The following is a 24,712-nucleotide window of genomic DNA, read 5'->3' on the forward strand; positions in this document are numbered from 1 at the left end:
AGACGCTACGGAGCACCATTTAAAGTGTTTGGGGGGCATAGATTTGCCCCACATCTGCCCTGTCTTCCCCTCTTAGGTGTCCCAGCAGCAGGCTGAACCCTGTGGCCAGGAGCCCCTATATTTATCCCCCTCCAAGGTTGAGTGAATGGCATTGCGACCTCACGGGTGGGGGCACAGCGCTACTCAGGTTTGGCTAGGCCAAAAAGTGTTTGAGCCGTGGCTTAGGTGCCCCCCCCACCCGCGACTCCATGGCCTGGGGGAGCCACCCGGGCCTCACCTTTCTGTGCCACTGGTGTGGAGCAGTGGCAACTGCAGCCGTTTGACCTGCAGATTGCACAGCACATTTCAAGTGCGAATAAATGCCGAGCCTCTGCCGAGAAGAGGCTGCCCACGTCATGCTGCTGCTGCTAAGCCCGACCGTGGCAACGTTAGAGACCGTTTCACAGGCATTGGGCAGGTTTGTATGTTTCGTCTGAAGAAGGCCAGTCGTTAGGTCTCTGTGGGGGTTGGATAGGCCTGCCTAACGTTCAGCATGCAGCTGCAATGAACTGCCTGTACAAACTGCCTCGGAGCTTCCCAGCTTCAGACGGCATCTTGAAAAGGTTAATTAATAGTCACGCTTCCAGGCATATTAGTAGGCACCTGCTTTCTGCCACAGACAGTCACTGAACAGGTGCTGCTGCTACTGTTCTGAGCAGGGCTAATCTTCCTGTATGGCTGGCTTACAAATAGCCTATTTTGCACAAAGGACAGCGTTGGGCTCGGTGGATATTAATGGCTGAGAGTCACTTTCTGTTTCTCTAGAACGCAGGGCCTTGCCTCAGCTGCACGTCTTCTGGCAAGTCGGTCGTATTGCTGTGGACAGCAGAAAATCTGCCTGCTGCGTGTTCCATAGGCCATGCCAGATGTTTGTTTCACCTGAATTTTGAACCCATTCCCTAACTGCAGCCAAGGCCAGCCCGCCTGCTGAGCTGAGAAATAGCTCTCTCACCAGTACAGAGACACCCACGGGCAAATAAAGGTGCCAACTGTAAATCCAAGTGCTCCACTTCATCAAAAGGCTTGTTGGTCAGTCCACATTTGCAAATCTTAGGCCCAACATTTTAAAAGCTAGGCACCCAGCTGGCTTTAATTTTAACCGGCATGGTATAGCAGCATAGGGTGCCAACAATGCTAAGGAGAGGCACTGTGGGCTAGTGGATCAAGCACTGGACTGGGAGTCAAGGGCACTATTTCTGCCTCTGACCTGCTGTGTGACTCTGGGCAAGTCACGTCACCTCTCTGTACCTCTCTTCTTCAGCCCTCTGTGTCTTGTCTAATTTGACTGAAAGCGCTTTGGGCCAGGGACTGTTTATGATGCATTTGTACAGCACCTAACACAATGAGGCACTGGACTCTGCAATAGTCTTTTAAATTCTTACATTTCATTTTTACTGAAAATGAAACATGCCCGGTTCTTGTGATCGCAGCCTCCTTTGTGTGTGCGTGCGCGCATGCGCTCTTATGGTCTGTTTTTACACTTCCTTCAGTCAGAAGAATATCAATATGTTTACATAAATGATCAATGTTTGCAGCCCAGTTCATTGCTTTTCTCACTGGCTGCTCTGCAAGTGGGGGAAAAAAAGCTAGTTTAATCCTAAAATGGCTTACATCGCACCTTCTTTTAAATAGCTATGGTAATTTTTCTTTTCCACAAGAATTATTGGGGGGTTTGTAATAAACCTAAGCCCACTGTGCAAAGGCTTTGGAATAGGAAACCAGATGCTCTAGCATTTGGCACGATGAAGCTGTCAAACTGGAATTCCTTAGCTCTTATTCTATCTACAGCAGGGGTGGGCAAACTACGGCCCAGGGGCTGCATCCGGCCCTTCAGAGGTTTTAATCCAGGCCCGAGCTCCCACCAGGGAGTGAGGTCCAGGGCTTGCCCCAGTCTGGCACTTCAGCCAGAGAGTGGGGTAGGGTGCTTGCCCCACTCTTTGTGTGCCATGGCTCCCGGAAGCAGCAGCATGTCCCCCCTCTGGCTGCTACATGTAGAGGCAGCCAGGGGGTTCTGCATGCTGCCCCCGCAGCTCCCATTGCCTGGGAACCAAGGCCAATGGGAGCTGCAGGTACGGCACCTGCGGACAGGGGAGCGTGCAGTGTCGCCTGGCTGCGCCTCTGCAGAGGAGCTGGAGGAGGGACATGCCACTTCTTCCAGGAGCTGCTTGAGGTAAACGCTACCCAGTCTGCACACCTGACCTCCCTCCCGCACCCCAACCCCCTGCCCCAGCCCAGATCCCCCTCCTGCCTTACAAACCCCTCGGTCCCAGCCTTGAGAACCCTCCCACACCCCCAACCCTTCATGCTCAGCCCCACCCCAGACCCCGCATCCCCAGCCGGAGCTCCCCCTCCAACCCCCGCCCCCCCGCACCCAAACCCCTTCCCTAGCCTGGAGCCCTGTCCCACACCCTGAACTCCTAATTTCTGGACCCACCCCAGAGCCCTCACCCCCTCCCACATCCTAACCCCCAGTTTCATGAGCATTCATGACTCGCCGTACAATTTCCATACCCAGATGTGGCCCTCAAGCCAAGAAGTTTGCCCACCCCTGGTCTACAGTTAACTAGGATTCTGTTGAATAATATAGTGCAAGCTCATGGTTTTCCTTCGGGGAAAATATAAGCAGGCAATGACATTGATAACTATTCGGCAAACATGGTCCAACAACAACAGTTTTAATTGCCTTTAAAGGGAGAAAGGCTTGTCATTCGATGGCTGTCTTCAATGGAATCAAATATTGGTAACAAGTAAAGCGATAAAAGGGAGCTTTGCCACTTGAAGAGAATTTTAGACTGGAAGTAAACTTTGTCCCTTCCACTTCCTGTAAGTAATATATTTTTGTTCACCTGCTGCTTTTACTCTGATTTTTAAGCACTGTATCAAATAATGTTCAACTATTTGCATATTAAAAATGCGCACCTTGATTTCTAGGGACCATCTACCCAAATGTAACATCAAACTGTGCAAAATAGATCCTGACAAATGAGATGAATGTTAAGCTGAAATGTCTGACAATGCTGGCCTTTAAGTAGACCTATAGTGTACAAAGTTAGCCCTGACTACTAATCCAATGTAGCAGTTTGTCTTTTGTTTTTCGTTGTATGCAGACTTAAAAGGAAAATGGTGCATAGGGTTTGATTGTAAACAGAAGAGCTAGAAACTTCTTTTGTTTTTGTCTTTTTATAAATGAAAGCTTAGATTTTATGGCACAAAGCAGAATCTGTTGGATACCTGGTAAAGGCTTTCTCAATTCTCTAACTCAAGGATTTTCAGCAGCCATGAGCTTCTATTTTCCTATTTTATTAGGGCTGAAACAAAACACAATGTACAGAAAGGTTGTGGGTTGGTTTTGTTTTTTTAAAGTCATATTTGAAATAGAGGACTGAAGTTCAAATGTGTGCTGCCTTTGGTGTGATTATAGCTGAAGTTTAAGGTCAAATTAAAGTAGAGTTATATTTGGTAATATGTACTGAATGCTCCCACTAATCAGGAAGTGTGGGCCATTCAAGCAGAGGAAAAAAGTTCCCATGTGTTCCCTCTATGCCCCTCTCTCTGGGAAATCTTCTGGCACTCCTTAACTCACTTAAAACACCCCACATTAATTGGTAACATCTTAGCATTCCAGTCTGCATGAACTAGAGCGTTCCCCTGTGAGTCTCATAAGATTGGAAAAACAACAAGGAGTCCTTGTGGCACCTTAGAGACGAACACATTTATTTGGGCATAAGCTTTCGTGGGCTAGAACCCACTTCATCAGATGCGTGGAGTGGAAAATACAGGAGCAGGTATAAATACATGAAAAGATGTGACTTGCCTTACCAAGTGTGAGGTCAGTCTAACGAGACAAATTCAATTGACAGCAGGATACCAAGGGAGGAAAAATAACTTTTCAAATGGGTCACTCTCATTGCCACTTCAAAAGTTATTTTTCCTCCCTTGGTATCCTGCTGTCAATTGAATTTGTCTCGTTAGGCTGACCTCACACTTGGTAAGGCAAGTCACATCTTTTCATGTATTTATACCTGCTCCTGTATTTTCCACTCCACGCATCTGATGAAGTGGGTTCTAGCCCACGAAAGCTTATGCCCAAATAAATGTGTTCGTCTCTAAGGTGCCAAAAGTACTTCTGTTCTTTTTGCAGATAGAGATTAACACGGCTGCCACTCTGAAATCTGTAATAAGAGTGGGTGTTTTGTCTTAAAGCCCCAGCTCCTGAAGCTGTGTTTACATCAGATGCTCCCCTTTTAGAGCCTTCATGGTTGGGGAGAAAAGGTTAGAAACACGACACCTAAATGCTCAAAAACCAAAACACAAATCAAAAGAAACTATTCATTGTTGTTTTTTAAATTTGCTGATTTTTAAGCCAGTCAGCACTTTTGGGGGCCTGCCTTGCAATCTTTGAATGGATGGGGTTGTTACTACTGAATCTACGCACAATCCGATCAAGGTAGCGTCAGAGGATTTAAGAGATGGCAAGAAAAGAATTGGAAAGAAACGTAAATGAAAACTTATCTCTCTCCAAATGTTCCTCACAGCCTAGTTACTAGGAACATTCAGCACGTATGGCCACAGCTAGTTTACTTTTAACACTAGCAACTGGCTGTTTCAAAGGGCAACTTGTACAGCTAGAGGGTACCAAAGAAATAATTTATTTGCTCCTTTTTTCTTTGTTAACCCACTCTGCTGTGCTAAGCTTTCCACCTATCTTAAGTAACCGCTGTGACTCTCCGATGTAGAATTCACAAACGTTAGGATCCTGTGTGAGAGGACGGCCCACTTAAGTGGCAGGCTAGAGTCAGATATACAGGCTAGAGTCAGATTAGGCTCTAAATCTTAAACAGCAAAATGCCTTAAGCACATAAAGGCCTGATTCTCCTCTCACACCAGTTTGACAGCAGTTTAATTCCATTGCCCTAAATGGTGGTTACTTCTGATTGAAACCAGTCTTCTGGCTATTTTAAGTAATCAGACTGGCCTGTAGAGATACTGGGAAGTCTCCTGGGAGATCCCTGGCCAACTGAAGCACAGGTTAAAGTTACCAAAATAAAATCCTCTTGTGCTGTTAATGAATGGCATGTGCCTAGGGTTGCCAGCTTTCTAGAGTTGTCCTGCAGTCTCCAGGAGTTAGAGATTGTCACGTGAGGAAACCTCCAGGAATACGTCCAAGCAAAACTGGCAACCCTACGCCCTTGAAACGGACAGGCTCTCCCCTCTGCTTGGTGCTCCCTTGCAGCTATCTCTGTCTTTGAAGCAGAAAGCTGCTGCCCTCTTTCACTGGTGTTCGCACTACAGAGTGGGGCTGTCATTGGCCCATGTGAGGCCACAGTAGTGGGACAGAGGACTCGTCTGATCTGAAGGATTTAGGAGGAGGGCAGCCACCAGCATCAGAAATGGGTGAAATTGTTTTGGACAAAACTTTCTTTTGCTGAAAAATGCAGATGCAGGTGAAGCAAAACTTCTGGGATTTGCCAGATTGTTTCAGCTGGAAAAACAAACCCACAGATTCCAAAACAACCAAAATATTGTGCTCTGACATTTTTCAAAACCAAATGTTTTGATTTTCTTTTTCAATTCAAAATGACTGTTTGTAAATCTGCTTCAATTTTATTGAAAAAGCATAAAGCTTAAACTAAATGAAAGAATTTGTTCTGGGTCGAATAAAACATTTTGTTCGATCCAAAACATGTCCCCCTGCCCCCTGGATCGGAGAGCAACCTGAAACATCTGGTCCTGGCACAGCTCTAACCAGCAGCCACACCTCTTCATTAGCAAACAAGGCTGGTTGGAGGGCTGTCTGGTAGGCAGAATGCAAGTGGACTGTGAAGAGAAGTCTGCAACAAAGTACAGAGGAAGTCGAAGTAGTTGATTGCGGGGGAGGAGAGAATGATTTTTGTTTCAGGATTTATTAAATTGAGTTTTGCTTTGGTGGGATTAGACTGATATTTTGGTTTGTTTGAGGAATTGTTCACTTAATTTGGGAGTGATCCTTTGTTTTGGGGGCACTTACTGCTTTTAGGGGAGATGTAATTAGGAGGGATTGTTTGATTTGTTTGGGGTAGATCACTTCCTGTGTTGGGGGACTTTGTTTGAGAGAGGAAATTGAGTTTAAAGTGAGTGTGACCATAGCTGCTGCAGTCAGTGACCTCTACTATGTGACCTTCTCTCCAAGGCAGAAAGAAAGAAAACACCAGTCGTTTACTGCATTTTTTTACGATATGGTGGCAGACCAAAAATTTAAATCTTTGGCGAAAATGGAGCAAATGCCATCATCTGAACTCCTTAATGTAGAAGTTGTTGCACTTGCATTCCCTTATTTTGCTGGAGTCCAATACACCGTAGTGAAACCATGGCTAATTATACAGAGCTCCTCGACATTGCATTCTACATAATATATACATTTATGCTTATAAAATGAAAGAGGCAAGACTGTCTTGAATCTGTAATTGGACTCAGGTGATGTTGATAGGAACTGCAAAGGCAATGTATCTACGCCGTGAATCAGTGACCAGAGTACAAGATGAACAGAATTTTCCAAATACTGGACAAACTATTGTAGAAAAGAAACGTGCCTATTCTGAACAGTGGGCCTACTGCTCTGTTCTCCTTATGCACCATGAAGGGGAACAAAGGAGTGAAGAATTAGGAGCTCGCAGCATAGCTGCCCCACATCTTAAGTCAGTGATAGCTGCTCTGTGTGAACAGTGTATGCTAAAGACTCTGCTACAAATCAAATGTATGGCTGGCTGGAGGGAGGTGGGGGTGAATTAAAGTAGTAGCAAATTTCTACTGATAAGGCTGATCTAAATAGCACTGGCCCATGCTACTATCAGTCTGTTGTGGGATTGCAGTCTCAATCTCTCCCCTTTCCTTCCTCTGCATAAAAGCCTCCAAGAATTTTTAAAGTAAGTTACCTTTCCGTGGGCATTGTCAAAGAATGGGATAATCTAGTCCTATAAAATGCTGTAGACATACATTGTTATACATTCTACCAATTACCTTATTCTCTCTCTCTCTAATCTCTTCTATATGTAGCTCATTTCATACTTGCTTTTGTATTTAACTTCAAATTAACATATTTCAATAGAAAAAACTACTTAGAAAGAATCATGTTAAAGATCTGACACACTGACAAAAATCAAGCTGTTCAAAATTAAATGCTGACACTTTGTTCTGAATTTGCACCAGCGAGAATAATAATGTGGAATGATGTGAGTTAAACACAGAGTATCGGCATGAATTTGTGCTCTCTAGTGCATCAAAACCATAACACTAGACTCAGTCCTGAGGTTCTTACTCAAATAAAAATCCCAGTGAAATCAAAATAGTGATTACACATGAAGTCAGTGGGAGTTTCATTGCTGGATTTGATGCATTATTTAAACATAATTTCACAGGATTTTTTCCTTATTTAAAATAATCAAAGGTTATAAAGGGCGTATAATTATGTAGATTTGCTATGAACATGTATTTATGATCTACACTATTCATCTTAAAATTTCATATAAAAATCTCCATGGAAAGGAGTTGCTATGAATGCACGGTCACTATTCAAAGTGTTAATATGTAGAGCATTAAAAAAATATGGTTTGAAAATACCAAAAGCAATTAAACAATTTTGTGAACAAAAATCACTAGCCAAATTTAACTTTTTTTTCTAAAGATCAAAGCTATTTTTTGGTGTACAAATACAAACCAATAGATAAACAGTTCAAGATTAATTATTTGTTCCTTCTTTTCTTGCTGATTAAAATAGCTTAAATATTTTTTTAATTTGTTTAAAAAAATATTGCTTTTAATTTACAATTTTACCTGCCAATTTTCAGTTCTCATTGAATTTTGTTGACCAAAAGGTATTAACTCCCTGAAAATAGAAATTCTATTGAACTGGACCAGCTTTAACAATAGAGGCGGTAATACAATACTATAGGACAAAACTAGGGCTTTGAATATCATTAGCATAGCACAGTTCACATGCTAAAATACTAATATCTGACTTGACATGCCAGGTTTATTTTTTTAAATAAAATACGACCTTTTATTTGTATTCCTCCAGCATGGATACATTCATTGCAAACAGCATGCAGATAAAAGGGGATCCAGTTTTAAACTACATAGTCTTAACAATAAATAGTTTGAGCTACTACATGATGATAGTGCATTTCTTGTTAAAACTGCAAGCTTTTACCAAATGAAAAGAAACCCTTATTCTTCTTATAAATATTTTAAATAGTTTTAGGTACAGATTTCATACAAGTATATAAAAATAGTATTTTTTTGATAAATAAAGAGGTTTCATTTACATGACAAATAATGTGCGACAACTAACCACTCTCTATCAATTCTATTTGGTTGATTGTCTAGGAGATGACATGCAGCGATAATTGCCCCTTTGCCTTCACGGAACTGACAAATAAACCAGCAGGAGCCATGGTCACCTGAAGCAAACAGTGCCACGGATATTGTTTGAGAACAACAATCAGGCACTCAGGAAAAGCCTTTGCTTCAAGCAACAAAAACCTCCTATGACAGCTCTTTTGTCCTAGACTTCCAGCTGCTCTGACCCTCAGGGTCTTTTGGACTATCACAAAAGTCTGCCAAACAGACCATAAGTTATATCTGTGTATACAAAATGCTTTTCAACATGCTTCTAGAATCTAGAAATTGTTTCTTACTGTATGAACTGGTTATATCTTATCATAGCCACTTGCTTTCTAAAAATCCGATTTTTCACGTTAGCAAGTCTCCATGATGACCAGAGGAAAGGCAATACAAAGCACTCATGCAGTACTGGTTAAGTTTTAAACTGGCAGCTGTGGAACATGCTTTGAATACCACTTATTGGTCCATCATTATACATTTATGGCTCGCTTATCTTTAATATCCACTGTGCTTGTCACAACATCTAGTGGGAAATCTTCAGAAGTTTGTGCAGAAACTGCTCCTGTTGTTCCTTCAAGGTTCCAAGATCCTGGCAAGTTCTCAAAGCTTAGTGAACTGACTGCTCCTGGGCTAAAGCTACTTTCCTCGGATCTGCTGGGGAGCACAAGGTGCAATGAAGTCTCTGAGGAGGAGGACGCTGAGGAAGAAAGAGTTGCCGAAATAGACTGAAGAGGAGTCAAGGTAGTATCCGAATATGGAGAGGTGCATCTTAAAAACTGCAAATTATCTTTCTGATTTACCTGATAGCAGGAACGTGAATATTCAAGGCCTGAAGTGTAATAAAATTCACTGTCCATAGAATTTTGAACATGGGATTCAGTACTTTGGGGACTGCTCCCTACAGAAGATGGATCCCTGTTCCAAATGTCAGGAGTCGTGTTACCATGGCAAAGTTGTGCTTTGGTGCAAGTAATATTCCCAGCTTGCATATACATACACGGTTGATGTGTAGTCCAAGTCATTCTAGTCTGTAAGCTTTCCAATGTAGGACTCATAGATGTGCCATGCACTGCACAGAACCCTGGAGGCTTCTGTGATGTCAATAAGTTTTCCAGAAGATGCATCACGTTCTTCATGTCCTTTCTTAATTGTGAGACCTCTTGAGTTAAAGTAGTGACCTGCCAAGGCAAGACAAAAAAGCAACAGTTACATGAAATAAAGTATATAGTATGTAGAGATAAATACACTGTAATTTCCTTTTCTTGCTTGATGAAAGGCACCTTTTTTTATAAAGGTATCAGCCTAGTATCATACAGTATCTTTGCTTAGAAAGAAATATCATTTAACTAAGCAGAGAACTGATGTATCAGAAACAGTCCTTCCATTTACGTTTGTATCTCCTTACATTATACACATACATTTAATCATGTGTGTTGCTTACTTCCTTCACTAATACTGAAACATAAAAAGCAAATGTAACAGTGAGATCAGGTGAAAAACAGACCTAGCTTAAAATAGACAAACCCAATAAAAGCAGGTTCTGGAAACCTATCACACTGATAACTCCAAATGCTTTTAAACAAGTTCCACACATAAAAATGGCTGCAGGTTCAAACCCGGAAGGGGGAGGAGGGGATTTCCTATGGCAACAATATTCTTCTAACAACAAAGATTAAAACATTCCTGGTTACATTTAAAAAAAAAAAAAAGGAAGAGAGTCTGAAAGATAGACATGAATGATATGGAAATATTAATACTGATGAAGGATGCTGGGATGAATCCTTTTGAAAATGTATACAAAGACCTATGCAAGAAATGGTGTTAATAGTAAAGAAATCCATGTAAATTTTAAGCAGTGACTAATGATTTTAAAAAGAAAAGGAGTACTTGTGGCACCTTAGAGACTAACCAGTTTATTTGAGCATGAGCTTTCGTGAGCTACAGCTCACTTCATCGGATGCAGTGAGCTGTAGCTCACGAAAGCTCATGCTCAAATAAACTGGTTAGTCTCTAAGGTGCCACAAGTACTCTTTTTCTTTTTACGAATACAGACTAACACGGTTGCTACTCTGAAACTAATGATTTTAAGTGTCAGTTATTTCATCCCCAATTTCAGATGTCTTAAAGGTTCCTTGAGCTTTAGAAAAGGCTGAGTACCTGGATCTCTGAAAATCAGACCTCTTCTTTAAGGTAGCTCAAATTGGTAACCAAAAAATAAAGGCACTGAAAACCACTAGTTACTTCTAAAAAAAATTAGGCCTGTCTCTAAGAAGTGACTTGCTATATATATCAGGCCTAGGTTTGCTATAGACTGTGCCCAAATTTGAGATAAAGGTTCAGGAAGTTTAACAATTTTTTAAATGAAGTTAAGCCTGAGTTACAAATTGGAATCCAAACTCCAAAAGTGGGTTTAGTGTAGCTGCATGTTTCATTGGAAATGTTTGCACAGCTGTAGTCACAGCTTTTGTTTGGGAAATGTTGATGCAAAGGGGGCCTTTGCCAGAGATGGCAACTGATGAGAGAGATTATTCTAGGGCATCACCAAGTGTTAATCATGTTTTCAATGTAACGTTTCTTTTCCATTCATTAAGAGGTTATGCACATTACTGAAGTTGTTAACAACAAATTAATATTACTAGATAACCTCTAATAGACATATAGGCCACATCCCTCCAAAACTCCCATTGTGAGCAGAATCAAGCCTACAGGTTAATAAGCTTCTTTTGGCAAATATGATGATGATAGTGGAAGTAATCTGTCAAAAGCAAGACATGACTGCACATTTCTTTTCAGAAGGATACATCCACCTTCAAAAATAGAAAAGGATAACCTAGCAGTACTTGCTTTGCCCCAAACTAAAGAGACCAGGAATAGTTAGGTGACTTATGTAACTTAACTTTTTATAACCAGAAATACAACCTTCACTATTGTGAAGACAGTTACAGGAAATCCATTGAAGAGGGCACTGGAGCCTGGGTTTGGCAGTATTAGGATCATCCACTGTATTTTTTTCTACAGCTACAAGAGCAGGAGCAGAGGAAATTTGGAAGGAAAGTACAAAGCACATTTAGGTTCATTCCTTCCTCTGCATTTTGTATTTTTTATAGTGATCACATTTCCCTTTTAAAAAGGGAGGCTCTTTGCTTTTATGATTCTGCTTAATAGGAAGTAGGAGGAACTGGTCAGAAGTAGAGGAGAGTCAAGTCTGACAGCTGTCAGATTTGTTAAATGAATGATCTAATTGTATATGTATATGTGTGTGTGTGTGTGTATATATGTAGTTAAATAAGGTACTAGTAGCTAAAACTCAAGGATATGTTGCCTAATTGAGTTTTGTACAACCAATTAAAAACTTAGCATGCACTGCAAATGGCTTCTCTGTCAGCTTTATATCAGCTTATAACAAGGTTCAACAGACAGTTGATAGGATGCTCAGGTATAAAGCAGATTTGCTTGAATTTCAGAGATAATGTGAGGGATGAAAGCCCACAGGAAATGTTGTTGAACTAAGTTAATGAGTCAAATTCACCTGTGAAAAGCGCACCCATGGAAAGCCCCTTTGTGCTGCAGAACTCCAAAGGGGTGTCTGGGTTTTCTGTAGAACTGGAACAAAGCAGCCATTCAGTGGCTCCTGCACTTCTTTTGCAACCATGAGCTGGTACACAACCTGCTTCCAAATATGTGGGCATGGCAGGGAATACTGGGAAGTGGTGGGTAAGGGGGTCATGGGTCCTCTACTTTAGCTGATGGGTAGTGGTAGCAGCCATTGAGGGGGAGGTAGGGTCAGCACCTACTCTCTTCCCTGTTCAGGGGTGGATTTTGCTCCTTATACCCTGTGGAGTTCCCAGTTCACGGCTAAGGGTAAGATTAATTTCCCCTTATCTGAACATAGGTTGCTTGAACTTCAGAGGCTGCAAGACAACATCTAGAATTATATTTCTTCTTAATCTTGGTTTCAACTTTTCCTCTTCCCCTTCCAACAGCATTTTTTATTTTATTATTCTCTAGCATGTCCCTCCTTCCAGTTCATTGAAATAAAGGGGAAAAAAAGTCAGTCCTAATATTAATCCTTGTGACAGGTCTGACCTAGCATAACAAGCTGTTCCGGAACACAAGTATCTTTGATATATGAGCCACTTCTTTCTACATTTATTGGTAAGTAGCTTGTTCCCTATACTGCAACATTCATTGATAGATTAGCCTTGTATGTGCTTCTAAATAGGTCTCTGTAGCATAAGTAGTTTCAGAGCTTTTGGGTATTACTTCTGCAACAAATTTTGTTAGGCATAATCTCCCTTTGGTAAAATCTGAGCAGACACTCCTTGAGTAAATTAGGAATTTGTAATTTGCTCACTGCTGCCATCAAGTTTACACGGTAGGTCTGTCATTTTTTGGATCTTCCCTGTTGTCATGTAATACTGGGCTGCTAAAATTATTGGATTCCACAAACTACAGAAGGTTGGGCCTGATCAGAGTTTGGATGGGAGACCTTTATAAAAAGAGCATCTACAGCAACAAACCACCTAAATGCTGTAAATCTACTATAAGATGCAGAATTTGGAATAGTTACTGCAGAATTCTGCAATGTTTTCTGATATGGGGAATCACCAAGAGGAACACAAGAGTGTAGCAGAAATGGTGTGAGTGAGTGGCAACTTTCTGTTTGAGACAGTCTGCAGCAATGCTCTCGCATGGCATTAGTATCTGCCAACATAAGTCTTTCCTGTCTTTCAGATGAGATGTAATACACGAGGCTTTGGCCATTTGTGGCTTTTACAGATTCCATGAGTGTTTCTGGTGTCATGGCCAACCTCAAGTTTGGATGGGGCAGAGTGTAATTATCCAAATCGCTCCTGCAACTGCAATTGGCTAGAGAGCTTTTCACTACTGCTAGTACTGAACTGTCGCTGTGTGTACTGTTCTATGCTGACACAAAAGGTTTTCCAGCTCTTCTATGTGTTGAAAAGGCTGTTCAGCACTAGGTGCTGTCCAGCATCAGTAGTGCTGATCTGTCACCATTATCTGCAGCAAGGAAAGTGGGGTGCCTTAGGTCTGATTTTGGGGGTAACCATGGCTTGTTTGACCCTGCACTTCAACAGCAAGTGAATTCATTTCGTTATGGAAAATTCAAATGCACTTTTGTTGAACAGCTCTATATAAATGTCAGCTGACGATTATTACTACCACTTTTAAATGTTAATAGCCAAATTAGCTTTTCTAGCTCACGAGTAATGCCCTTGCTCATTCTCTCTCTCTCACTCACACACACACACACAGCACGTGAGTGGATTTGATTGGAAAATCAGACAAGACTTAAGGGCAAGACAGGAATGTATCCCAGATCTGTCAAGGAAGTCCTTAGAGACATGAAGTGAGCTGTAGCTCACGAAAGCTTATGCTCAAATAAATTTGTTAGTCTCTAAGGTGCCACAAGTCCTCCTTTTCTTTTTGCGAATACAGACTAATACGGCTGCTACTCAAACTTTAGACAGGAATTTTTAGCAGAGAAATGTAAAGCTTTAAAGTTTTAAATTTCTCTGCTAAAACTCCCTGTCTCTATTAGCACTTCCTTGAGGGGACTGGGGTACATTCCTGTCTGGCCCTTGAGTCTTGTTAGCTTCCAATTTCTTGATCAAATATTCTGGTATAATTCTGATTTCCCTTCAGTATTTTATCACCCTTGTGAGATGTATATCTCACCCTAGCATCTGTCTCCCATTCCTCCCTTCTGAACACCAAAGAAAATAAAGAAGTTAGCTTAGCGTTTGACAAAGCAGAGAAGTTGGCTGGCACTGTTCCAGAGATGCAGCCCCTGTCGTCTCTGGAAACCAGGCTGGGTTCTGACAGAATATTTTGAAATTTGCCTCATTTCTTGCCCACTCACAAGCCTTGGCTTCTAGGGTCCATGGTCCCAGGGTAGTCAACTAAGTGGACTGGCTCCAAGACTGGGACCTCCAGGGCAGCTAGCCAGACTGTCTCTGAGTCAGGGCCCCTGGGGATTTCCCTTTTGAAAATTTTTGAAATATTTGCTTTTTGTTCTGAGTCAGAACAAATCCAAACACCTAAGATAATTCCCTTTCATGGAAGACTTTCACCATGCAGTTCTATGGAGTAGCCCAACTGAAACTGTCATCTCATTTCAGTTCTTTTCCTCTTATGGTCGATGTGTGTACATCACAAAAAACAAAACCGCACGTAGTGTTAATTGTCTTCCCTTTTGGTAGTTTCAGCTGATAAGGCAATGGTTGAATGAGGTGTAAACGGAACTAGTGGCTACTCCAACTTAGAATAAAACATAGTGGCAGTTCAGTGTGGGAATGCTGTCATTGATCCTGCCTCTGCTATGCCTGTTCAGTGGTTATCTGCCTGTCTGGCCCTTTCATGAGCACCCTGTTTACCAAAACATAATCCTGATAGTTTTTAATTACTTGCAGGTATTTTCCTAGAATGTACCTATAAGATCTCAATCTGTCCCTCCTCAAGATCAGCTGTAATTTCTATCCTAACTTTTACTACCAAATACAGAGTGACCTTTGCATCACTGACATCTCTAGCCAATGTCTGTACATGACCTGTGTGCTCCTCCTCATCTGGCAATTTTGTGCCAGCTCTTAGATGAAATAAGTCATGAAACTTGAAATCTCCATGCAACGGTCTTGTTCCTCTTTGGTTAAGGTTGAGCTAATCTCTTTTGGCTCAGCTTCACCTGCCCCCCAGCCCACTCAAAGCTTTTCAGTTTCTAATAAATTTAACACCCTTTTCCTTGCTCAACCATCTTGTCATCTACAATTGAGACTTTGAGCTTCCCTCTAGAGTTGGCTCTGCATATGGAGCCAAATCACATCAGAGGAATCTACTAGAGATGTCCTGGACTTATGCTCCCCTCCCCATTATTCTAAGTTTAGCTTTCAGGACCTCTTTCCTACACTTCCCTATGCTAGCTACCAGCATGTCCTGTGACCATGAACTCCACCTCGACTTACCTAAAGGTTTGGCGAGATGTCTCATGAGATCTACCTCATTCACACTTGATAGGTAAATTGCCAAATGGTCATCACATACCCAGCTATTGACAGTTTTAATGAATGAATCACCTGTCACTATAGCCTGTCTCACCCCTATATCCTACAACTCATGGATGCATGAGGTACAATCAGCTTCCTCTGACAGGAAGGGGACTCCCAGCTGAGGGGACTATGTCCCTCTATTCCACTCTGGTCTCCACCAGTGCTGAGCCAGAGGATTGGGGCAGCCAGTTCAGAGCCATTTCCAACCACACTATCCTTATAGCTGTACTCCCCTCACCATTGAGTGCCCCCACCCCCCCTTCAGTGCCAAACTCACACTTAGCCCAATTGTCTCCCTCAGGCTTCATTCCACTCAGGTCTGCATATCACTGCGTTCTCTCTTTCTGAAGCAAATTTGATAGCGGAAATTTGCTGCTGTTCTCCTGTATTTCTACTTTTTCAAAAGAGAGAAAACTGTGTGCGGAGGGACTGGCCCACGGATCCAGTTATAGTCAGGCTCACTCCTGTGGCTTTACTTCCCTGTGAACACCCGTGGGGACTCTCTGCATGAAGTCCAGGAATCCTCTTCCATGATGCAAAAGAACCCCATTTTTCCTGTTGCATCCAGGCCCTCATGTCCAGATTTTGCCACATCTCCCCTGCCTGGCTTCACAAGGAAATCAGCATGGAAAGGGGCTGAGATTTTAGAGTGTTTGCTACTTTTGTTGCATTCTCTAATATCCTGCAAATACTAAGCTACGGTTAAAGAACAAATGTCTTTGTGAGAGTACTCTATGCCTATCAAAATGTGAAATGGTAGAAAACCATCTCCAGACCAACAGCAGCAAGGGTAGAAACACTTCATTTTCATAAGTGAGATGTGAACTTCATATATATATAAATACTAATATTTATTAAGCACAAGTACCTCTGTTTTTCCTTTTTTGTTTAAAAACCAAGGAAACTAAAGGCAAAACAAAAATTTAAGTAACCTAGGGTTTTATGATTAAATTCCCCAAAAGTGGTTGCATCACTTAAGGTTATAAAAACGTTAATTTTGTAGAGAAATGTTTATAAAAGATTATAATTTAGGGAGACTCCTTCACATAAGGGACAGTATAATGGACCTAGGAATTTGGAGATGTGCCCTGGAGGCAGGGGGTTGAGAACACTGCATGGCAGTGTGCAACAGTTCACCAGACACACTCTCCAGTTTGTTTTATTAAAGTTTTATTCCTTTCTCATTCACAGGTTTGTTGTTTAATGAACCCCACAATTGTTATGAACTTGACTGTCCCTCAGATAAATAGTAGTATTTCTATTGTTGGTATGCTGGTTAAAATATATTTCTGTTGTAAAATGTACACCATAACACAAGGAGAGATTGAGACTTGAAATAGATTTATGCCGATGTTACACCCGCTGATAATCTGTCCCATTATGTGCGAAGTTAATGCTCTACAAAATTTAAAAATACAAAATTTTGTATTTCTTGACTTTGTGACTTTAATTATGCAAACTTAGTATTGCATTCATGTAACTTTTTTGCATTGAATAATTCCCATTATTAATTTAAAAAATCCTAATTTGTTTTAGAAAACATTTTAATTCAAGGATAAGGGATGCCAAAACTAAACTATTTGGGTGTCTATCATGGTGCTAAATAAATTTTCTGTTGTCTGGCTTATTGAAGAGGTTTTGTTTTAAACCAGATGAGTTTTCAAGCTACAAATTGAACTTTCACAGTACAGTATATACTGCTTGCAGAAGTACAGAAGTAATTAGAAACAAAGCATTGGTTTACCATTTTTATCTTCATGGGTTCCAGTCAGAACATTCCAATTTACAAAGATTTAACATCGGGATTGGCAACCTTTGGCATGTGGCCTGTCAGGAAAATCTGGTGGTGGGCCCAGATGGTTTATTTGCCTGCAGCGTCTGCAGGTTCAGCCTACTGCAGCTCCCACTGGCTGCGGTTCACTGTCCCCGGCCAATGGGGGCTGCGGGAAGCGGTGCGGGCCGAGGGATGTGCTGGCTGCCGTTTCCCGCAGCCCCCATTGGCCTGGAATGGCAAACCAGGGCCAGTGGGAGCTGCAATCAGCTGAACCTGCGGATGCTGCAGGTAAACAAACCATCCCAGCCCACCAGCGGATTTCTCTGACCAGCCGCATGCCAAAGGTTGCCGATCCCTGATTTAACACACCAAGTATATGCATTTTTTCAGCCTGATATCCTTTTGTTTTGTTTTAAAATGTACATTCTCCCCCCCCCATTATTTATTTATTGATACATGTATAATGTTGCAGCCAGATGTAAACATGTTTGTTTTAAACTCCAAACATGATTCATCTGATGCAATGAACAATCTTAATTCAATGTCCGGAGTAAACAAAGCAGTGACATAGTCCTGTGAATGTATTTTCATGATGTGAACTCAAAATACATGACTGGCTAGAATATTTTAAACTTGTATAGCAAGAAAACTGAAAATTAAAAACAGCTAGGAATACTTCTAGTAAGTACTCCTTAAGCAGATAGATAATACTTTTTTGACTGCAACACATCATCCTGGGTATTGTCCTTTAGTTGTCTTTCAGTTCAGTGAGAGAAGTGTGCGCATGGAAGTGATGATATTGGTTAGGTACTTTACTTACATGACATACAGAAGAGGTGATGTATCTATCTCTTGTAAATTGAAGTGGGCATTTGGGGCCTGGTTTTCAGCAGGCCCTGACTCTTTGCACTTGCAGTTACAAATACAAGATTCTTGAGGTCATTTGGCATCTAAATATCTGCACCTGTGAACCATGTACTGAGACATCTAAATGACAAACTTCTGCAAGTATTTTCTTCTACAAATTATGAATATAAAAAGGCCAAGTGTTAATAAAATAAAATAAGCAGGCCCTTAAATTTTAAATGGGGCAAGATCATTAAATGTAGATTTTGAGTAGTTTTTGTACTTTACATTAAAACGGCGGGATCTACATAAATGACATAGAAAAGCAATAATTAATTGAGGAATAACCTCGGTATGCTCCAGTTTTATCCATTCTGCTAAAGCAGGTTTCATTTTGTGGAAATCTAAATTAAAATACTTCCATTCTCTTTCTAACATGTAACCTAGACAAAAAATAGAACTCATCTATCACTGTAAGACTGCTTTTTTTCTTCACTAACAGCTGGCTGTAGTGAACATTTGCATGAGAGATTTTTTTTCTCTATTCCTCATACAAAAAGTAAGAGTAGTTTAAGATCGCTAGTGAACTGTTGTAATGCAATTACCTTCTATAAAAGCAGTTATTTTCTTAGTTGATGACTGACTTTTGATCTTGATGCAAAAATACATATTTTATGCTGATGGTAAAGGGTCACTGGTAGCCAGCAGCAGTGTGTGTGTGTGTATGTGTATATGTGTGTGTGTGTATGTGTATATATATATATATTTATTTTAATTGGGGTGAAGTGTTATGACATGTAGGTGCCTTGCCAAAGGGTCCTCTGTTCTTTGCAAACTACTTTCACCTCAGACCTGACAAACTCACAACACCAGACACATGTCTTACAGGATATTTTAACATGGAAGGTACATAAGAATGGCCCTACTGGGTCAGATCAAAGGTCCATCTAGCCCAGTATCCTGTCTTCCGACAGTGGCCAATGCCAGGTGCCCCAGAGGGATTGAATAGAACGGGTAATCATCAAGTGATCCATCCCCTGTTGCCCATTCCCAGCTTCTGGCAAACAGAGGCTAAGGACACCATTCCTGCCCATCCTGACTAATAGCCATTGATGGACCTATCCTCCATGAATTTATCTAGTTCTTTTTTGAACCCTGTTATGGTTTCAAAAGAAAGCATGTAACTTGTCAGGATTCATAATCACTGTGAGATATATGTATGTGTAACATTTAAGGAATCATGTATTTATGGTGAAAGGATGCTTTATGGACTTGGAGTAAAATTTAGTCATCATGAAATCATACGTCTCAGTGATGGCCCATTCAGCAGAAGGGAGTTGTCACCCTGCCTTAGGCCATGTCTACACTAAAGCTTACAGTGGCACATCTGTACCAGTAGAGCTGTGCCACTGTAAGAGCGCTCATGTAGCCGTGTTATGTTGACAGGGGAGAGAGCTCTCCCTTTGACATAATAAAACCAGCTCAATGAGCGGTGAGCGTCTCTGCCCCAGTGGTGGCCCTGGGGCCGGAGGACCTGTCAGCCTCCCGCCATGGCCCCAGGCTGGAGGAGCTGTCAAGTCCCCCAAACCCTTGTAGTCCTGTGGCCGAAGGAACTCTCAGCCCCCCACCACAGTGCGCAGGGCTAGAGGTGGAATCCAGGGACCACATTTGCTATAGCCCAAGGTTCACTACTGCAAAGGACGTTATAGCAAGGATCTACTGTTAGTGAATATATACGTCTCAGAACGTTACCTGCTTAACTAAATCTAAATTGTGCCACCTTAAAATATTCTCTTATGCAGTATTCAACAAGGTTCTTAAGTATGTGCATAATTTTAAGCATGTGGTCAATCTTGTTGACTTCAGTCTGCCTGCTCGCAGGCATAAAAGTTAGGCTTGTTCTTAGGTACTTTGATCAATTTGGGCACAGAACAGTTTTTTCTTAGGTAGCTGCTCAGAAAAAAACACCCCTACTACATACGTATGATGTTGGGAAGCAAAGAATGAAGAATGGTGCTGTAATATTTTCTTGACTGTATTAGGAAACCTTCATCTTCATTGTTAATGTTAATATCTACAGTAGCTGTTGGTTATATACTTAATTTGTTTTTTAATGTCTTTCATTTGGTTCCAAAATTTAACTATGTGCATAAATCTTTGCAACATTGAGTCAATGGGATTACCCATGTGAATAAAATTATGCCTGGCTCTGCAAGGTGGGGACCCTAGAGAAGAAACAGATACTAGACTAGGAGTACTTGTGGCACCTTAGAGACTAACAAATTTATCTGAGCATAAGCTTTCATGAGCTACAGCTGTAGCTCACGAAAGCTTATGCTCAAATAAATTTGTTAGTCTTTAAGGTGCCACTAGTACTCCTTTTCTTTTTGTGGATACAGATGAACACGGCTGCTACTCTGAAACCAGATACTAGACTGTCTCTGTTCTTAGCATGTCCAGCTAGGGTATAACTGGATTACAGGAGACTTGAGATAATGATCATGTTTTCAAAATACTGAAGTAAAATTATAATATGAATTTTGGCATTTATTTGCAAAATAGATTAAACGATAAACCTGCTCTTTTATTATCACAGATTGCTTTCTATCTCTGTGCCCCTTGCCTGTAGTTATTTTTAATAACTATCAAGTTTCATCTCAAAGTTTTCAGTGCTTTTTCCTTTTTTTTCCTGTCTATTTTTCCAAATTCACAGTTTTTTCTAACCTTGTTACTAGCTCCAGGACATTTTCTATCCGTACTAATTTGCCTTTTTTGGCTACTTTCTGTGTATCTGTAACTTTTCTCTACTAAAAAGCTTTTCCTCTTCCCAGCTTTTAGACCATTCCTCCCACATCACTGTCTCCTACTCCTGCAGTTTTCTAGGTTTCTCTTAATTCTGCCTTTCTACTGCTGTCTGAGCAGCTCTTCGATAAGTGATGAGAATGACCTTGCATTAACAAATTTATTTTTCTACATGTAAAATGTTTGTATTAAATATATTTTTGTGTGTATAGATATATTAAAAAAATTAAGTTAATGGAAGGTCACACTCAATTTATTGATTTGTGCCTTTCATCCGTAGTAAAATCAAATCGATAGTAGTACATATATTTGTAACAAACAGTTATCATTCAAATTCAGTCATCTCCAGTAATAAACAAAGATGTAAGAGCACTGCACAACAGGACAGGAAGTGAAGAAGAATTCCATATCCAATTAAAATGAACTGGAGAGGCAGAATATAATGAACTAAGCTGGAATTTGGCTACAGTGGTTTTAACATCGCTTCTCTGACAGATCCTATGTCACTTTTTAATGACATACGTTCAGATCCTTGGTTTTACATCTCTTCCAAAAGCGGGCACCGGTAGTCATAGATTGTCCCTTGACCACATGATGTCATTAGCTCAGTAGTGACTGAAAGGAAAGAATTCCTCGACTTTCTGAATCACCTGGAACACTGCTGCAACACCTTAAAAGGTCTCCTACTGATGTGCCGAAATGGTGAGTTCTGACAGGATTACGGCACAGGGTATTGCTATGGGCAACAACATCTTTGAAACATAGAACTGAAAGGGACCTCAAGTGGTCATCAAGTCCAGTCACCTGCACTCATGGTAGGACTAAGTATTATCTAGACCATTCCTGACAGGTCTTTGTTTAACCTGCTCTTAAAAATCTCCAATGATGGAGATTCCACAACCTCCCTAGGCAAGTTATTTCAGTGCTTAACCACTCTGACAGTTAGAAAGTTTTTCCTAATGTCCAACCTAAACCTTCCTTGGTGCAATCGCTTCTTGTCCTATCCTCAGAGTTTAAGGAGAACAATTTTTCTCCCTCCTTGTCAAGGTTCCTCCCCCACTCTGAACTCTAGGGTACAGAGGTGGGGACCTGCATGAAAACCTCCTAAGCTTACTTTTACCAGCTTAGGTTAAAACTTCCCCAAGGTACAAATTAATTTTATCCGTTGTCCTTGGAATATCCACTGCCACCACCAAACTCTAACTGGGTTTACTGGGAAACGTAGTTTGGACACGTCTTTCCCCCCAAAATCCTCCCAACCCTTACACCCCACTTCCTGGGAAAGGTTTGGTAAAAATCCTCACCAATTTGCATAGGTGACCACAGACCCAAACCCTTGGATCTGAGAACAATGAAAAAGCATTCAGTTTTCTTACAAGAAGACTTTTAAGAGAAATAGAAGTAAAGGAATCACCCCTGTAAAATCAGGATGATAGATACCTTACAGGGTAATTAGATTCAAAACATAGAGAATCCCTCTAGGCAAAACCTTAAGTTACAAAAAAGACACACAGACAGAAATAGTCATTCTATTCAGCACAATTCTTTTCTCAGCCATTTAAAGAAATCATAATCTAACACATACCTAGCTAAATTACTTACTAAAAGTTCTAAGACTCCATTCCTGTTCTATCCCTGGCAAAAGCAGCATACCGACAGACACAGACCCTTTGTTTCTCTCCCTCCTCCCAGCTTTTGAAAGTATCTTGTCTCCTCATTGGTCATTTTGGTCAGGTGCCAGCGAGGTTACCTTTAGCTTCTTAACCCTTTACAGGTGAGAGGATTTTTCCTCTGGCCAGGAGGGATTTTGAAGGGGTTTAACGTTCCCTTTATATTTATGACACTCCTCCTGTAACAACCTTTTACATACTTGAAAACTTATGTTATCTCAGTCTTCTCTTTTCCAGACTAAACAAACCCAAGTTTTTCAATCTTCCCTCATAGGTCATGTTTTCTAGACTTTTAATAATTTTTGTTGCTTGTCTCTGGACTTTCTCCAATTTGTCCATATCTTTCCTAAAATGTGGCATCCAGAACTGGACACAGTACTCCCGTTGAGGCTTAATCAGCGCGGAATAGAGCGGAAGAATTACTTCTCGTGTCTTACTTAAAATACTCCTGCTAATACATCCCAGAATGACGTTCGCTTTTTTTGCAACAGTGTTACACTGTTGACTCATATTCAGCTTATGGTCCATTATGACCCCCAGATCCCTTTCCGCAGTACTCCTTCCTAGGCAGTCATTTCCCATTTTTTATGTGTGCAACTGATTGTCCCTTCCTAAATGAAGTACTTTGCATTTGTCCTTATTGAATTTCATCCTATTTACTTCAGACCATTTGGGAGACTTATTTAATCTGTATTTTAATAATTAATATAGAATTAGAAACTGGATTAGGTGTAAAGGATTCCTTGTTTAGTTACAATTCTCTCCCCACTCTGTAACCCCATTGACTTTAAGGGACTCACTCCCTTTTCACAGCAGTGCGAGAAGAGGATCAGCACCAAAACCGTTGGTTTTTTTTTTTTTTTTTTTTTGCACGGTGCCAACAGGGAAAACTAATTCTGTGTTAGAAAAAAATATCTTTTCAACTGTTTAAATGTATCATAGTGCTAAAAGATTTCTATAACTACACTGGAAAAGCAATAAGCACAAAGCCACTGCAGATAAAATGTTTGTTTATTCCACTAGGTTTCTGCTTGAAAGGTTCTTGACATAGTACTATATTTTCAATTGCTTGTTGATGATAATCATACAATACTTATTTATAGCCTCAGATCTGAAAAATATCTGTGCTCCTCAAGGTTAACGAATGAGTCAATACTACTTTCCTAACTTCTGCTATGGTAAAGTTTCAAAAGCATCGCTAATATGCTAGTAAGCGACATTTCTCCTTCGAGTATTGTCAGTATATATGCTCACTTTTGGGATATATTGAAGCTCTTGAAGCTCTCTGCATCAAGCTTTCTAGAAAGCTCTGACCAGTGATGGTCATGCCAGCCTTGTCTCAAGCCATGGGATTCTCCAGTCTGTTTATGGAGGAGGCTCTAAGAACTCGTAAGGCACATTTGGAACTCAACTGCTTCTAGGCCCCTCTTCACAGTCCCAGTTGTGGTATATCTAGTCATTTTCCTGAAGCTGCTTAAATGTAGATCTCCATCATAATTGCATCCAGCCAGTCCCAAAACGGGGCCTAGGGGTGGCGATAAAGGTGTATAAAGCCCCTTTTGTCCCCTTTTGCTGGTCCTAAACTGAATTCAGCTGAGCTGGATATGAGGTTTAAGCCTGAAAATTTGAGAAGTGGCCAATCAGTGAGATTGGAGGGGTGGGGTCAGAGAGAGAAATTTACCATGTGTGGTGACAGTGGTTGGTTAGTCAGAGAGAGAGAGAAAAAAGAAGAGATAAAGGCACAGTTTATGGCCAAATTTCAAAAAAGGGCTCATTCTTAAATGTTTCCTTTACCAAATGTTATAACATCTTTCAGAAAAAAAGATATTACAGAAAATTCAACTGTAAATGGGAAACTAAAAGCAACCATTTCATTGTAAAACAGTCTTGCTTTAAGTGCAAATCTCAGTGCAACTTTAACCGTGGAATTGCTACTCATGCCTCCATCGTATGACCTGAAGTACTTTATTTGACTGAAAACATAATGGACATGAATTTTTAAAAACACCACAGTGAAGACACAGTATCATGTACCTGCTGGGAATCATTTTTCTAACGCTTTTCATTTTTCCCTATAACCAAGTGATGACATATCAGTATTAGTGGAGCATTCAGAATAGGTGGAAGCCAGGCAG

General features: G+C 40.9%; 1 protein-coding gene across 1 annotated transcript in view; it reads right to left on the minus strand.

Moving 5' to 3' along the window:
- Positions 1–7,629: 7,629 nt before the first annotated feature.
- KCNH8 (potassium voltage-gated channel subfamily H member 8) overlaps positions 7,630–24,712 on the minus strand; it is a 374,236-nt gene continuing 357,153 nt past the window's right edge. Inside the window, exon 16 of the mRNA XM_007053238.3 lies at positions 7,630–9,596. Coding sequence (XP_007053300.1) covers positions 8,889–9,596 — 708 coding nt within the window. The 3' untranslated portion in view covers positions 7,630–8,888. The remainder of the gene's footprint in view (positions 9,597–24,712) is intronic.

This window comes from Chelonia mydas, chromosome 2 (genome assembly GCF_015237465.2).
Source record: "Chelonia mydas isolate rCheMyd1 chromosome 2, rCheMyd1.pri.v2, whole genome shotgun sequence".
NCBI classification, from domain to species: Eukaryota; Metazoa; Chordata; order Testudines; family Cheloniidae; genus Chelonia; species Chelonia mydas.